This window comes from Peromyscus maniculatus, chromosome 22, assembly GCF_049852395.1.
Source record: "Peromyscus maniculatus bairdii isolate BWxNUB_F1_BW_parent chromosome 22, HU_Pman_BW_mat_3.1, whole genome shotgun sequence".
NCBI lineage: Eukaryota > Metazoa > Chordata > Mammalia > Rodentia > Cricetidae > Peromyscus > Peromyscus maniculatus.
This window is the reverse complement of record NC_134873.1, coordinates 11876256-11892980: the sequence shown is the minus strand read 5'-3', so window position 1 is coordinate 11892980 and position 16725 is coordinate 11876256. Positions and strand designations below refer to the sequence as shown.

At 42.7% G+C, this 16725-nt stretch overlaps 1 protein-coding gene across 6 annotated transcripts; it reads left to right on the top strand.

Annotated features, from left to right (window-relative positions):
• Positions 1–887: 887 nt before the first annotated feature.
• Positions 888–16319, top strand: LOC121820851 (uncharacterized). Of its 6 annotated transcripts, XM_076559318.1 has the most exons (6): positions 888–1246; positions 4681–4759; positions 6564–6684; positions 10277–10403; positions 10597–10657; positions 12336–16319. In XM_076559318.1, exons 3-6 carry the CDS (start codon positions 6634–6636, stop codon positions 13696–13698), a joined length of 1602 nt encoding a protein of 533 aa, XP_076415433.1. In that variant the 5' UTR covers positions 888–1246; positions 4681–4759; positions 6564–6633; the 3' UTR covers positions 13699–16319. The 6 variants fall into 6 exon arrangements, with proteins under 6 accessions (XP_076415433.1, XP_076415437.1, XP_042122863.2 ...); XM_076559322.1 differs by lacking the exon at positions 6564–6684 and having other exon boundaries at positions 889–1246; XM_076559320.1 differs by lacking the exon at positions 888–1246 and having other exon boundaries at positions 3275–4759.
• The last annotated feature ends 406 nt before the right edge of the window (positions 16320–16725 follow it).

Genomic DNA, 16725 nt, shown 5'->3' with positions numbered 1-16725 from the left:
TATATGTGTGAGTATGGACATGTGTGTGAAGGAACCCCCAGAGGTCAGAGAGAGTAGTAGATGCTTTAGAGCAGTGGTTTTCAAACTGTGGGGTGTGACCCTTTGACAAACCTCTATCTCCAAAAATATCTACATTACGATTCATAACAGCAGAACCACAGTTATGGACTAGTGATAAAAATAACTTTATGGTTGGGGGTCACCACAACATGAAGGGCTGTGTTAGAGGGTCACAGCATTAGGAAGGCTGAGAACCACTGCTTTAGTAGATAGATTTAGTTGTGAGCCGCCAGGGGCGGGTGCTGGGAACAGCAGTCTGCTCCTGCCCAAGAGCAGCAGGTGCTCTTAGTCACCAGGCTATCTTCCCAGCTCCTCAACCAACATCCTAACATCCATTTTAACCCTAACAGTTGTTTTCACCACAACAAGGAGCATTTTTACAGCAGCATGGATGACAGGCAGGATTCCATCCAATAGCCTCTGGGGGCACTGCTCTCATGAGCAAACCCCCACACAGACGGGCACACGTAAACATAGTTACAAATAACTATTTGTTTCAAGTACTTTGTTTTTAGTTTTATCCCTGTCTTATTTCTAATGCAGGTGTAGTGGGGTCGAGGGCTGGGCGCAGGCCTTCACATATGCTCAGCAAAGGCTCTGCCACAAAGATGCATATCTAGCCCTGACACCTTCCTGGAAGGTACTTGGTCTTTGAGGGAGACCACAACAGCCGCAGGGAGGCAGATACAGCCGCTGACTATAGCTCTGAAAGGCGTTTTCCACCAACCCCAAGGTCTGCAATTGCTTTCACACCTTCCAGCTTTCTTCAGCACCCCGTACTAGCCTTCCATGGGGCTCAGGCATGGGTGACAGCAGGATTCTGGGATCTGGAGAGGCCTCGAGTCTGTAATTTGATCTTTACCTTACTCAGTGAAAGTTGCTTCTCCTGTCCCCGGGGCTCCAGGAGGCGGGCCTAAGGCTTGCTGGCCTATCACGGTCTTATTTGAATGCATGTACTGCCCAACAAGGAGTTTGCTCCGTAGGTGAAGCAATCTGCCCCTATCAGGTCTGTGACTTTCCTTCCTTTCTCCCCATTCTCCCCCACTCTCCGACACGTGTGTGTTCTTTGGAAGTAGATCCCATATCCCAGTCCCAGGTATCCAGGTCTCCTTCACTGACTTCAGGAGCGTCAGGCGGACACCAGGACACCCAGAGGCTGGAAATGGTGCGTGCTGACTCGTCCCAGGTATGGTGAGGAGGCAGCAGTAATCTCGAGGCGGTAATGGGTACTTGACCTCCTGCATGCAGCTGAGCCTTGTCTGTCTCCTCTGGGCCACGCTGTCCAGACCCGGCGTGCTGGAGCTGGACCAGCAGGCAGTGCCGCGGTCCTGTCCTTACCTGAGGGTTCAGTGCTGTGGCGTATCTGTTAGCTTAGCGCCCGCAGCCCCGCGTCTCTGCAGTCTGGACACCAGAGGGTTGGGAGTGGGCAGTCTTAGGAATTGAACTGGGGCTCATGTGCTAAAGTGAGGAACTGGAATCTGTGTGGATGGTGACTGTTAGGTCACTGGCCCGTTCTCCCCCAAACCTCGGTGCATCCCATGCAGTGTCTCAGGACGCAGCCACCCAGAGCACCTGTGAGTCTCAATGTAAAAATAAATGAGGCAGAAAAGCAGCCAGACATGATCACAACGTGCTGAGACCACTTTATTGGAACAGCAAGGGACCCCAACCTTTCTGGGGTGAAGGTTGAGTGCATTTAGAGAGTCTGTATTTATACTTAAGTAGCCACCAGGAAGTTACAGCTAGTTTTTGTGGTTTGACTGGGAGTAGAGTCGGGCTGGGACTGGATACCCAGGCGTATTGTTTCTGCAGGTGAAGAGGAAGGAATGGTCAGGCTCAGGCTCAGCAATTCCTTATGGCTCGGGGCTATTGCCCTGCACAGCCCGACACAATTCCTCATGACCCGAGGCTTTTACCCACCCAAGGAGCAACCGCACTTCAGGTGGGGAAAATCAAGCCTTTGTGAACACTTTTTTGCCTTCCCTCTTGTCTTGACTAGATGCAGGATAGCTTAGAGTCAAGGCTCTAGTCTGTTTGTTTGTTTGTTTGTTTGCTGTTGTTGTTTTGTTTGTTTGGGATTTTTTTTTTTTTGTTGGTTTTTGAGACAGGGTTTTTCAGTGTAGCCCTGGCTGTCCCGGAACCCGTGTTGTACACAAGGCTGGCCTAAGACTCAGAAATCTGCCTGCCTCTGCTCCCCATGCTGGCACTAAAGGGGTGCACCACCACACCCTGCTCCTGGGCTCTAGTCTTGAAGAGTTCCTCACCCCGCTGCTCTTTCATACTGCCTGTTGTTAGGTTAGGTCTGGGGACACTGAATGTTCCTGTCCTCACCCTAAACCTTTTTGAGCAGGTAACTTCCCTCACTCCTGGGGAACTGAAGGCTGTTTCTCCCTTCAGGGCTTCAACATGGCTGCCTGTGGCTTATGCTCTAACTGTCCAAAGAAGCTCTCCTCAGCGCCCTTTCTGTTTGTCCTGTAACATTGTTTGTCTAACAATGACCCCAAGAGCCTTGAGGCTGTTATATGAGCAACAAATAGGCACATTTGTGTTCTTGAACTTGACATTCCCAACTTGTGCCCCAAATCAGGTCTGTTCTCAATAAGCCAATAAAGAGAGCCAAAAAATTAGTGGAAAACAGAAAATGATTCATTCAGTGAATGCACAACGGAGGGAGGGACAAAGAGATGCAGGGAGACCCCTAAGTCTGTCTTCAGGGTCCTGAAGTGAGAAAGTTTAAAGAGGACCAAGGACATGCAAATGCCAGCAGTGCTGGTCGAGGTGTGGTCCCGCCCTCCAATGACCGTCATTGTTGGGATTCAGCCTCTTCCCAGCAGGGGGTCTGACAAGGTGTTAGAAGGGTGTGAAATCCCTTTCTGAGAGACAAACTCCCCCCGCCCCCTTTGATTGGCATCTTTTCCTTCTTTCAGCATGAGATTCCTGAAGAAATTCCCATTTTGGGGAGCGGGCAGTCCATTGTTTCAGTTTTTAAAATATCCTCAGTTTTGCCAGGCAGGTTACCATGTGAGAATTTATTGACTACTCAGATTCACCAGCACTGTTTTTTGGTAATTTGTCAAATAAGCCTGACTTTGCTTCCTACCTGGGCAGTGGCAATCCAAGTGCTTTATTCCAATCTTTTATCTTGTTTGTTTGTTTTTTTGTTCTTGTTTATTTTGTTTCGTTTCTCTATCTATCTATCTCTCTATCTCTATCTCTTTTTTGAGACTAAGTCTAGCTATGCTTGGCCTGGAACTCTCTGTATAGACAACACTGTTGTGGAAATTGAATGAAAAACAAATGAAAACATGACTGCTTCTAGGTGTGGTGGGGGAGAAAGTTTATTATAGATGGGAAAGCATAGCCAGAGTCAGACCCAGGGACATCTGGTAAAGTCCAGAGTGGACAGGTCCCTTGAGTCATGTGACAAGAGAGGGGAGGGGAAGGGAGAAAGGAGAGAGCAAGGCACAGGCAGCCCAGCCCCAGGGCTGCAGAGTTCTGGGTAGGGGGCGTGGACTGCCAGGCAGGAGGGCCCTGTAACAGGTAGACTGTGAGATGCTGGGAGAACCTGGGGCCAGGTCCCCTTCGATGTGTTAAATAGGCTCCTTGGTCATTTGTCCTGGGTTTGAAACCACACAAGTCCGTCCCCATCCACCGGGCCTCCAGAGTACTGGGGCTAAAACTTCCGTGCCACCACTCTTGCCCGTGTATCCCAGTATGGTTGTTATGTTCGTTTGTTTGTTTTTTGAGACACTGTAACTATTTTGTACTAGCTGGCCTGCTACTCCCCATCTAAGTAGGGGAGGCTGACACTGAACTCACAGAGCTTCCTGCCTCTGCTTCCTAAGAACCAGGATGAAAGATGTGCACTACCACACCTGCCCTTTATCCCGGTTTGAATCACCAACACTATCCAGCAGATCACACAGTGATAGACAGCCCAGGTTACAGAATGGCTAAGAAATGGTTGAAGAGGCTGCAGAGATCACAGCCTGTCCTGAAGTCACAGGCAGAGAGAGAGCTGAGGCAGGGCTAAGGGGAAGTCTGTAGGGACCAGATCAGAAGTGCCAGCAGTGCAGGTGCGGAGATGCCTGCGTAAACTGACACATGACTGTTCTCTGGTATGATTAGAGGGAAGGTTTTTATTGTAGACATGAGAGAGAACAGCCTGGGGCATCTGGAAGAGTTCAGAGCAGGGAGAGAAAGTAGACTGGACATGGCCAGCAGACCGGACATGGCCAGGGTTATCTGAGAGAGAGGGGAGAATAATGGAGTTACAGAATAGAGAGACCATAGTGAGAGAAGCGGGATCATAGCATAGAGAGAGAAAATTCCCTGCAAGAATAGCTGGTTTAGAGGTTCAGTGGAGGAAGGGAAGCCCATGAACTGCAGGAAGTTTAGGATAAGGGAGGTGGTGGGGATCAGATGCTAGCTTGGACTTTGAAATGTGTAACAGGTACTTATGACACCGGCATGCCTTTCATATGCTAATAGTGCAACAGGCAACCAGACGCCTGCCAGAGGTAAGGGAAATGCCTCCTTTTGGTAGAGGGGAACTGGCTTCCCAAGTTCCTAAGGAATACTGGCTTTGATCTCATGGCCAGAAATGCTTCTGTTTTCCAGGTTGAGCTCTTTGGACTGTTTTATGGAGTTTGGGTATTGGTGTTTCTTTTGGATCTGACATCCCAGACTTTTGTTAATGGTAAGAGAATGTGTAATCTCTTCTGTAAATGCTTCTCAGCTGAAATTGGGGGCCCAGGAAGTCCAGAATGCTGATCAAAGGCTGGGAGGGGGAGGGAGGAGATTCAGGCAATGGTAGGGTGCAGTCAGAAGCAGCTGGTATGCTGACCCAGCCTGAAGAGACAGCAAGCAGTCACAGTGGCTGGACTAGTTTACATTGGCTTTCTGCAAGTCCAGGGCTGGCGGATTCTGCAGTACTACCTGGGGCTAGCATGATGTAGGTCTCTTTGGAGCAGTTTATATGCCGCAGTTGATTCCTGGAGAGTGTCTGTTAACTGAATGGAAATCTGCTGGAACAGATATACACCAGGGTCATAAGTAAAGCAAAAGAGCTAAGGGGAAAATCTTTATCTTGTCTGTCAGCCACTGCCACCCTTTGACTCGTCTACTCAGTTTCCATGCAGCTCCACAGTCCCAGCATGCCTTCCAGCAGTTTACTCCATTTGAGCCTGTTGGTAGGGATCTGCAGCTATCTTCCAAGTTTTTATTCTTTCTGGATATGTTATCTTTCGTTTTACCTGCTGTTTACCACCTGAGGCTGGTGAAGCCTCCTCCTTGGGGCAAATACTTCAATTTGGAGAGAATGTTTCAACTTGGAGAAAGATGACCTACAAAAGCTAGCTTATTTTTTAAATGATAAGGATTTGTATTGACCGTCTCGCAAACCAATACTAAGACAAAGACCATTGTGATAATGATCAAAAAGACGCCACCCTATCAAAAAGATACAAGTATGTGTTCTTCATTACTTCTCTTTGAACTGTATAATGTGAAGACCATATCAGTCCCCAACATATGCCTGGAGACATCAGATTCCCTTTGTAGTTTACCCTGAGAAGGCCACACTGAGTTTTAAATTTGTGTTTTCTGGGCCTGGAGAGATACAATTGAGCTGCCTCTCCACCTGCACTCACTCATAAACAAATTTGATATTATGTATACAGAATAATATGGACATGTAGACAGTATTTATATACATATAGCTGCCATAAAGATAATTCTCTAAGTCAAAGATTTTTAAACTTTTACTTAGAGCTATGATTTTTCAATTTTTATGCTACACTGTTAACTTGATTGTTTTAAAATTTTTAATTAGTCTTTAACCTAAACCTTGTATGGATAAAGACAGGAATTCTAATAGAAACTAAGTAGACAACTTAGATGCAACACTGATCTCTAAAAACATGCAGTAACCCTTTGGTTTGGTTTGTTTGTTTATATATCTATTTATTTATCTATTTGGTTAGTTGGTTGTGTGGTTATTTTTGTTTGTTTGTTTGTTTGTTGTTGTTGTTGTTGTTGTTGTTGTTTTGTTTTTGAGATGGGGTTTCTCTGTGTAGCTCTGGCTATCCTGGAACTCACTCTGTAGACCAGGCTGGCCTTAAACTCACAGAGATCCACCAGCCTCTGCCTTCTGAGTGCTGGGATTAAAGGCATGCACTACCACCACCTAGCTGGTTTTATTTATTTTTTAAGACACTATTTTTATTTATGGTTTCTGAATTTCATACATCATATAGACAATATTTTTAACATCGTCACACACAACTCCCTCTCTCCTAACTTCTCCATCCTCCACCTAACTCTCTGTCTCTGTCTCTGTCTCTGTCTCTCTCTTTTTTAATCATCTACTGAATCCAGTTTTTGCCGCTCTTTTTGGGTTTTCAAGACAGCGTTTCTCTGTGTAGCCCTGGCTGTCCTGGAACGAGCTGTGTAGACCAGGCTGGCCTCAAACTCACAGAAATTCCCCTGCTTCCTTTCTCCAGAGCACTGGGGTTAGTGGGACACCACCACCCAGCTAGTTTTTGCTGCTCTTATGTACAAGGTTCAAAGGCCATGTTCTGGAGCACAGTTGATTTACCAAGAGACACAACTCTTCAAACAGTGGTGAGTGGTTATCAGCTTATCCCTCATGCATGCTGAAAATGCTGACTGGCTTCATCTGCAGATGAACATAATTGCTGTTATTTTATACTGTAGTCCTATCATGTCTAGAAGATATTGTTTCAGCCCGATGTCTGACTTTTACAATCATTCTGCCCCTAATTGGTCAATGTTTCCTGAGCCTGGGGGACCCGGATGGGAGACAGAGGTATAGTGTAGATATTCTGTTTATACCCTAGCACTCCATAGACACTTATTTGTTTCACTTTCACAAGTGGTGAATTTTTCTGCATTAATCACTGTCCACTGCGCACAGAAACATTTCTCACAAGGATAAGTGTTGCACTTACCTATGAGTCTACAGATAGATATTGAGATTGTTACGATTTAGTAAATTAGTATTATTAATACTGTGAATTCTCCAGCTCTGGGTCAGATTTACAGGAACAGATATGTTTTTCCTCCAGTGGAGTGGGGCTTCAATCCAGTCAGAATGTGATCTCCTACCCTATAACCTTGATGCAATTACACCCTGGACTTATATTCCAGGCTGCTTGTTACTGTGGCTCTCAGGGTTCACAGGTAGGGAAGGGTGGTGGTAACTTTTCTACCTCCGCAGTAACAATGTAGTGGGCAACCAAGAGCTGTGATGAGGGCCTGTTTGGAGTTTTCATTTGGGGAGAAGGGGCTTTTGAGACAGCCCAGACCAACAGTAACTAACATCTGTCACTGGGCTTTTTACTTGGAAACCTGTGGCTTCTAGGAGGTGCAGAGGATCCAGCCTTCTGCAGGTCAGAGAGACTGGGAATAAGATGCAGAGTCAGAGAGAAGAAACACGCAAGCTTATTTTCTAAGGGATAAAGTTCCTCTTCTGTTTATTTTTCTTTTGGTCTTTGTTATACTCTATGTTTTTTTCTGTTCTATTCTTCGACCCTGAGGTTTCCTTTTTTTTTTTTTCTTTCCTGATGACTTCTCCACAACTTCCTGGTGTCTTCCTTTTGTTCCTTTTTTTCCCCCTTACAGCTTATATACCCCAGCAAAATCTTCTAAGCGATATAAAAATTACAATGTGGTTACATTCTATTTTTTATGTGAGTGATTACAATGAATATAAGTAAAAAACAGCATGTTTTCCATATCCCTCATATGATTAAACATTTTATATATTACAGGTGAAAAACAAATTATCCCTAAGAATCCACATACAGTTAAACATTTATCTATTAGACTTCTCATAAATCAGGAGCCTTTCAGGATAACTGTTTATATAGGCGGTAGTTTTTATAATTGCCAGAAAAACAGGTTAGGGGTTTCACTTTATTTTAGAGTCTAGTCCAACTAACCATCCAGTTCTTTGTTTTCTAGTTACCTGAAGTCAGGTGTTTAAAGGCTGGAGAGATGGCTGTAACCATCTGTAATGAGATAGGGCGCCCTCTTCTGACCTGGATGCATATATGCAGACAGAACACTGTATACATAATAAATAAATCTTAAAAAAAAAAATAGTAAAAGACCAGGTTTATAGAAAAAAAAGTTTGTTTTAGCTATGGTGCACACCGAAACCTGTGAACACATTTCCCAATATCAAAAAGAACTTGAGCTAACACCTGGGACTCGATTCTTTTCCTCAGTCATTAACTTAAGCCACAGTCTATACAGCTCCGAAAGAGAAACTCATAAGTCCTAGCTGTATGACACTTCCTTGGTTCTATTTTGTATACTCTGCAGCTCCTACTTTATCAAGGATTGGGAGAACACTATATCCTGCCTTTACCTCTATTTATTTTCCCACTAAACTAAACTAATCTCTATAACAACCCTTTACTGTATTTGTTAGAAATTCTTAATCATCAAAATTCTATTTAAACTAAAACTATTATTGCACAAAATCATTACCTCAGTTAAACAGTACAGCTTAAGAGGAAATTATCTTCATAATAATCCATAGGTAAAAAGGCCCAGCAGAATGGGATATTTTCATGAGTAATCAGACTACATTAAGGACAGTGGGCATCCCCCACACCCATTCACACCATACCAGATACCAGAGAAAAAGGCAGTGGCAAACATGTAAGGGCACAGCTGGAGCAAGAGACATTCTGGGGCCAAAGCCCTCGGGGCCTTGCCTATCAGTGCCTTGCTTCTTGGTGGGCTGAATTCCCAAAGTTCAAGTGCCATCTGCTGCTCTTCTGACATGGCCAGCTTCAATGAGGGAGCATAGTGTCCTGTGTAGGGGACTGGTTTTAGACATTTACTACAGATATTAGTTGCAGGTAATAGATTGAATCAAGTATTTTACTTTAAAGCATGTTTTACAGATTATAGAGGTGACATGTTGGTGAATTAGAGATTTGTCTAAGAACATGTTTCCATTGTTCCAATGTCCAGTGACATTCTCAAATAAAAATGGTGTGATGGGCCAGTGCGATGGTTCAGTTGGTTGTCACCTTGACATCCTGAGAAGAGGGAATCTCAGTTGAGGAACTGTCTCCACCAGATTGGCCTGTGGGCATGTCTTTCTTGAGTCTCCTGCCTTGGCTTCCCTCAGTGATCGACTATACCCTGTCATTCATATAAATACTTTCCTGCCCAAGTTGCACTTGATCATGTTTTATCAAGGCAATAGAAATCAACTTAAGGCACAAATGAAATAAATTATTATTCATCATGAGTCTGGTTTGCTGTTTGATTAAGAATGGTCCAGAGGACCCAGCTATATACTTTCTAATACTGGCCTTTAGTGCAACCACAGGAGAGATGCTCAGCTTCCTAACAAGTTGTAAGTATTAACTAGAGGCCTGCTGAGATGGTTCAGCAGTAAAGGCACTTACTGTGCAACCCTGATGGTCTGAATTCAATTTCTAGAACCCTTGTTAAGATGGAAAGAGAGAACCAACTCCCACGAGTTGTTGCTGACCTCCATAAGAGCACGGGAGCATGCTCATTCACCCCCATGCACACACATAATAAATTAAGTTATAAAAAATGCATAAGTAGTGTCTACCAAACTAAGTGATAAAGAGTCATCAGTGAGAGAAAGTATTCAGGTTTAACCAGATAATATTTCTCTGATGCCTGTGAGATTATTCCAAGGATTCTAAGGGAGAACAGATGTTGTCCATGTGCTTTTTTAACTTGAGATATAGTTGTCATCAACTATGTAAGAAATCTACCTGACTTCTTATAGCTATGGGGGGAAGGAATCACTGGAGATCTCAGTTCCCAGATACCAGGAGAACTGTTTTCTCCAGCATTTCTAAGCACACACATTCTAAGGACTGCTGATATTGACTCCCTGGAGGGTATTAAACCATCAGAATTTGTGATGAAAGTTGTTAGAAAGATGCAGTGCAGAAAGAGAAATTAGCACAGTGATGTGCCCAAGAGCTCATGCTATCTTCATGTTTCCTTCCCAGAAAGCTCCAGTTTACTTTTAGCATTTGTGTTTGGGGGAATCTTCGTCTGTATGAGCAGTAGAGTGTGATGACCAAGACAACTTGTGGAACATAGTGTCATGTCAACTTCTCATTAATTCTGTGTACATCTCCAGTACCATGAGGCTCACTTTCCTGGAAATATATGTGTGTGCTTTTAGGAGTCAGTGAACTTTGAGGATGTGGCTGTGAGGTTCACCAAGGAGGAGTGGGCTCTGCTGGATCCATCCCAGAAGAAGCTGTACAAAGATGTGATGCAGGAAACCTTGAGGAACCTGGCTGCTATAGGTACACTTGAGCATTGCCTTTGCTAGCCCATCACAGGACAGTGTTTCTAGCTTATCAGTGTTGATGTATGAAATGGAATATGGGAAGTGGAATGGGGGTGCATGTGTCAGATCACTTATACCTTCACTTTAGCTGTTATATATTTTTTCTGTAAATAATAATTCTTAACTATTTCTCTGATTCTGCATTTTAGGAAACAAGTTGGAAAACCAGAAGGCTGTAAATGAGTGTGAAAATCTCTGGAGAAAACTAAGGTAATTTGTTTCCTAAAAGATATATCCATATTCCAGAGTGCTGGTGGTGCGATAGAACATTTTACAAAGAGGTAAAAGATGCATTTGATATCCAGCATCAAACCACTTTCAGGAAATTCTCTCCTAAAATTCGTGTGTTAAGCATCAGCAATAGTACATCCCAAACATTTCAATTTTGAGGACAACTAGAATATGATGATGTCACATGTGATGTGTTACTGTAGTTCATATATACAAACTTCATGCCATACAGAGTGTCTTAGTTTGGCTTTGTATTGCTGGGATGAAGTCCATGAGCCAAAGCAACTTGATGTGGAAAGGGTTAATTTCACCTTCCATTTTGCAGTCCATGATCAAGGGAAATTAGGGCATGAACTCAAGCAGGAAGTCAAGGGCGTGAACAGAAGGCAGAGGCCATGGAGGATTGCTGCTCACTGCATTGCTTACTTGGTTTTCTCATACACCTCCTGACAAGCTGTCTGGGAGTGGTGTTGCTCACAGAAAATTAAGCACTTCCACGTTGATTGTCAATCAAGCTCCACAGGCTTGCTTACAGGCCAGTGTGATGGGGACATTTTCTCAATTGAAGTTCCCTACAAAGACTCTAGGTTTTGTGAAGTTGACAAAATACCAGCACAATTGACCCCTTGTCAACGTGAGATACAAACACCCCATATTAGGCTGTAAGCTGTCCTTTTTGTTTGTCTCCATGATGTCATGTTACTATTAATACCAGCTGGTCTATAGGGGGATGCCTGGTCTACAGAGTAAGTTCCAGGACTATGCAGAGAAATCTTATCTCAAAAACAAAAAAAGAAAACGAAAATGAAAAAAGAAAAGAAAAGAAAGAAAGAAAAGAAAAATTAATTTTAAAAAACCAAGAAATAGTCTTAAGATATTTCAATACTTTAAAAGTCTAAATTCCCTTAAAATCCAAGTATCTTTTTAAAAAGTGAATAGTCTTTGAAGTGAATAGGTACAAAAAGTCAGTTGCATAATTTCATACTCCAAGAGTGAGGAACGAGGGCATAGTAATAATCAGATCAAGGCAAACTCAGCCTCCCAACAGTGTAGACAATCCAGTGTCTCATGTCTGGTGGAGATTCACTGTTTCTGGGCTCCCAAGACCTTAGTCAGCTCCACTTCTCCAGGTCTGCCACTGGTAGCACACATAGATTGTCTGCTAGGCTCAGGCCAGCATCACACCATATCTGCTAATGTCCCCAGTGGTCATTCTACCTTGCTGGTATCTCCGAGGCTTAGGTCAGTATCACACCATATCTGCTACTGTCCCCAGTGGTCATTTCACCCTGCTGGTATCTCTGAGGCTTAGGTCAGCATCACACCATATCTGCTACTGTCCCTAATGGTCATTGCCCCTTGCTGGTATCTCCAATATGCTGGTGGATCCAGTGTATTTGAAGTATATCCAGAATGTGTATAATATTGTGAATTCAAATTTGTGTTAAAATGCTATGGGAATACCTAATGTTCTCAAGGTGATATATCCCATCATACATGAATACCATTGTTTCTTTTTTAACTGTCCTCAAGTGGTCTTGGAAAGCATTGCAGTCTAAACATGTTACAAACTTTTACTCAGCATGAAACCAACATTCCTTTTGTTCAGTCATTAATAAACCAAGTCTTAGTCATGTACTCTTCCCTTGTTTTGCAGAAGCCAACTGGTAGAGAAATTCTGTGAATATAAAGAAAGTCTTCAGAGTACAGAACTCTTCAGCTGTATTCCAGAGTTTTCTGTGAACCTGAAATCTTGCCCAAGACTTCCCACATGTGAGAAGCATGTGTGTGGAGAAGGGAGCATTGGCCAGTCATCTCTAGGTGCACCCCTAAATCATCAGGTAGGACCCAAACCTCATGAAGACCAGGAATATGGACAGAAGTTGTATAAACACAAGGAGTTTGGGGGCAGCTCCCGTTCTCCTCTGTCCCTTCGGACACATAAAAGTGCTCACACTGGAGAGGAACCTTCTAAAAATAAGGACTACAAACAAGACCTTCCTTGTTTCAGACCTGATCAAAGCTATGAACAACATGACCAGGCAAAGAAGTCTTATGTATGTAAGCAATGTGGGAAATGCTTCTCATATCTCAGTTTCTTAAAAACACATGAAAAGATTCATTGTGGTAAAAATACCTATGTGTGTGAACTGTGTGGGAAAGACTTTGTTAGGTTAGGTTACCTTATCAGACATAAAATAACTTACACTGTTGAGAAGTCATTGGTATGTAATCGTGGTGCGAAGCCCTACACATGTAATCAGTGTAGAAAAAGTTTTTCTCGCTCTACTTCCCTTCGAAGACACACACGAATCCACACTGGAGAGAAACCCTATGTATGTAAACAATGCGGGAAAGCCTTCATTACTTCTAGTAACCTTCAAGTACATGAGCGAACTCACACTGGGGAAAAACCTTATGTATGTAAGGAGTGTGGGAATGCCTTTAGGCTTTTGATCCAATTGCAAAAGCATGAAGTAATTCACAGTGGTGTGAATCCCTTTATTTGTAAGCAATGTGGGAAGAGCTTCACTTCTTCTGGTTCTCTAAAAACACATGAAAGAATTCACACTGGGGAGAGGCCCTATGTATGTGAGCACTGTGGGAAAACCTTTGGTTATTCCAGTACTCTTAAAACACACGAAAGAATTCATACTGGAGAGAGACCATATGCATGCAAGCAATGTGGGAAAACCTTTCGTTATGCTTTTTATGTTCAAAGACATGAACAAATCCACAAAAGAGAGAGGCCCTATGAATGTAAGCAATGTGGGAAAGCCTTTCGTTATGCTTTTTATGTTCAAATACATGAACGAATCCACAGCAGCAAGAGACCCTATGAATGTAAGAAGTGTGGGAAAGGCTTTATAGCTTCTAATCAACTGGAAATACATGAAAGAACTCACACTGGAGAGAGACCTTATGTATGTAAGCAGTGTGGGAAAGGCTTCTTGACATCATACCGTTTGGGAAGACATGCACTGATTCATAGTAGAACAAATAAAGATGTTTGCAAATAACAAGAGAAAGTCTTCTTTTGGTTAGCTCTTACAGAAATCAAACTACAGGAGAGTGAAAGTTAATGCTGAAAATGTGGGAAAATGTCATAGTGGAGAGATAAGATTTTTGTTTGTTTGTTTTTTGAGACAGAGTTTTGCAATGTAGTCCTGGCTGTCCTGGAACTCATTCTACAGACCAGGCTGGCCTTGAACTGACAGAGATCCACCTGCCTCTGCCTCTTGATAGTGCTGGGATTAAAGGCGCACACCACCACTGCCAGGTTTGTAAAGCTATTTTTTTAATGGATGTGGCGTTTAGTACTAGTAGTTGCCTTCAAATACATGGGAGCAGACACATTGGAGAAAGGCTACAAGCAATGAGAGAAAGTCGTCTGCATTCTTCTCATTGTAAAGATGTGCAATAGCTTACACTGGAGAGAACCCTTGTGCACGCAATGCAGACAGCCTTTGTTTCTCTCAGGACCCCAGCAGACAATGAAGTTAATATTTGGGAGAGAAATCTTTCACACATGAGAAATCTTCCAGATTTTTCAATTATCCCAGGTTCTTTTACAGACATGAATATAGTTCAGGTTAATTCTAAAATATAGAATTTGTGAAGTCTTCATTACCACTTTCATAGCATTTAGAAGAATGAATCTCAAGAACTCATCATTGGAAAACACATGGGAACATTTTTTGGTTCAACTCAAAAATTGAGAAGTAACTGGGCCATGGTGGTGCATGCCTTTATCCCAGTACTCAGGAGGCAGAGCCAGGTGGATCTCTGTGAGTTTGAGGCCAGCCTGGGCTACCAAGTGAGTTCCAGGAAAGGTGCAAAGCTACACAGAGAAACCCTGTCTTGAAAAACAAAAAAACAAAAACAAACAAAAAAATTTTGAGAAATAGTAAGATTGGGGAAACAAACAAGTTTGATTAAAAGAGACAATTGTGGTCAGGCGGTGGTAACATTGGTCTTTAATCCCAGCACTCAGGAGGCAGAGGCAGGTAGATCTCCAGGACAGCCATGGCTATACAGAGAAATCCTGCCTTGAAAAACCAAAAAGAAAAAAAAAAAAAAAAAAGAGAAAGAAAGAGAGACAATTGGTTTTTATTGGCACACATGTTCAAACAGTCCAGATCTAATTTTCTGCTACAAAAATAACAAAAAGTAGTAATGCATCAAATGTGAAAGCAAATACTGGAGAAGTCCCTTGGGTATTCCTGTCTCATTCTGATAAATGCCAGCAATATGAAGTACTGGATACTGGTTTTGGGGGGGGTTTCTTGGTTTGCATTATCCAGAAAATACATATTGTGAATGAAATGTCATATTTTGCTATTCCAAGTTGACCCTGAATTGGTAATCTGCTGGCGTTAGCTTTCTCGATGTTTCCATGTAAGGTGTCTGCCTCCACAAACAGCAATAGCAGTTCATTTTTAAAGGTCCATGTCTGGGGTCCAGATTTCTAATTTTTATTGTAAAAAGTTAGCACTAATCCATGAAGGTGAAGTGGAAGAAGGATCCCTTACTCCCAGGAGGTGAAACCTTCATCTCAAAATAAAATCATGAGAATAAAGGAAAGTATAATGAAATAATTTTGTCAAGTGTGCTGCAGAACTAGTGTGTAAGTTTAATGAATGGTGTATTTTTTTACATGAGTTAGTTTTTATCTTTCATTTGATTTTGTGTTTTATTTAGCAGTCCATTGATATTTTAATATAAAAATATTCATTAATAGTACTTTGTTATGCCGGGCATTGATGGCACACACCTTTAACCCCAAGCACTTGGGAGGCAGAGGCAGGTGAACCTCTTTGGGTTCAAGGCCAGCCTGGTCTACAGAGAAAGTTCCAGGACACCCAGAACTACATAAAGAAACTTTGTCTCGGGCTGAGAGGTGGCTCAGACGTTAAGAGAACTAGCTGCTCTTCCAGAGGGCCTGAGTTCAATTCCCAGCAACCACATGGTAGCTTACAACCATCTGTAATGAGATCTGGTGCCCTCTTCTGGCCTGTAGACATATATGCAGGCAGAACACTATACATAATAAATAAATAAATCTTTAAAAAAAAAAAAAGAAAGAAAGAAAGAAACTTTGTCTCAAAAAAACCAAACAAACAAAAAAGTACATTGTTCCATCACTGTGACTAAAGGGCCGCTGAATTTTTTTTTTTTTTATGAATATTGAGATTACTGGTTTTATGGCAGGGTCTGGTATTCTTAGCTGTAGTCTCATTCTTCTTTACTTTTGTTGGTGTTGGGGGTTTTTGTTTTGTTTTGTTTTTGAGACAGGCTCTCACTGTATAGCATGGGATAACTTAAAATTCACTATGTTGAGCAGTCTGGCCTTGACCTCCCAGAGATCCATCTACCTATGCCTCATGAATGTCTAACTCATTGTTTTTCATGAATTTAAAAAAAAAAAAAAAACAGTTTAAAATTTTTATGGCTTGGGTGGTTTGTGGGGCCCTGACAGTGGGACCAGGATTTATCCCTAGTGCATAAACTGGCTTTTTGGAGCCCATTCCCTATGGAGGGATACCTTGCTCAGCCTTGATGCAGAGGGAAGAGGCTTGGTCCTGCCTTAACTTGATATGCCAGACTTTGTTGAATCCCCGTGGGAGGCTTTACCCTCTCTGAGCAGGGGATGGGAGGTGGTGGGGTGCGGGAGAAGGGAGGGGAGGGGAAACTGTTTGGTATGTAAAATGAAAAAAAAAAAGCTTTTAAATAAATTTTAAAAACCTAACTTAAATTTCTAAGACTGTTTTTAGTTTTTTTTTTTTTTTTTGGTTTTTCGAGACAGGGTTTCTCTGTGTAGCTTTGCGCCTTTCCTGGAACTCACTTGGTAGCCCAGGCTGGCCTCGAACTCACAGAGATCCGCCTGGCTCTGCCTCCCGAGTGCTGGGATTAAAGGCGTGCGCCACCACCGCCCGGCCTTGTTTTTAGTTTTATTCTACACACTTCAAAGTATTTTCTTTTCTCTAAAAACCATCCTACTTTGCCTACTTTCTGATACATGGGTTTTATACAAACAGTGCCTAAAA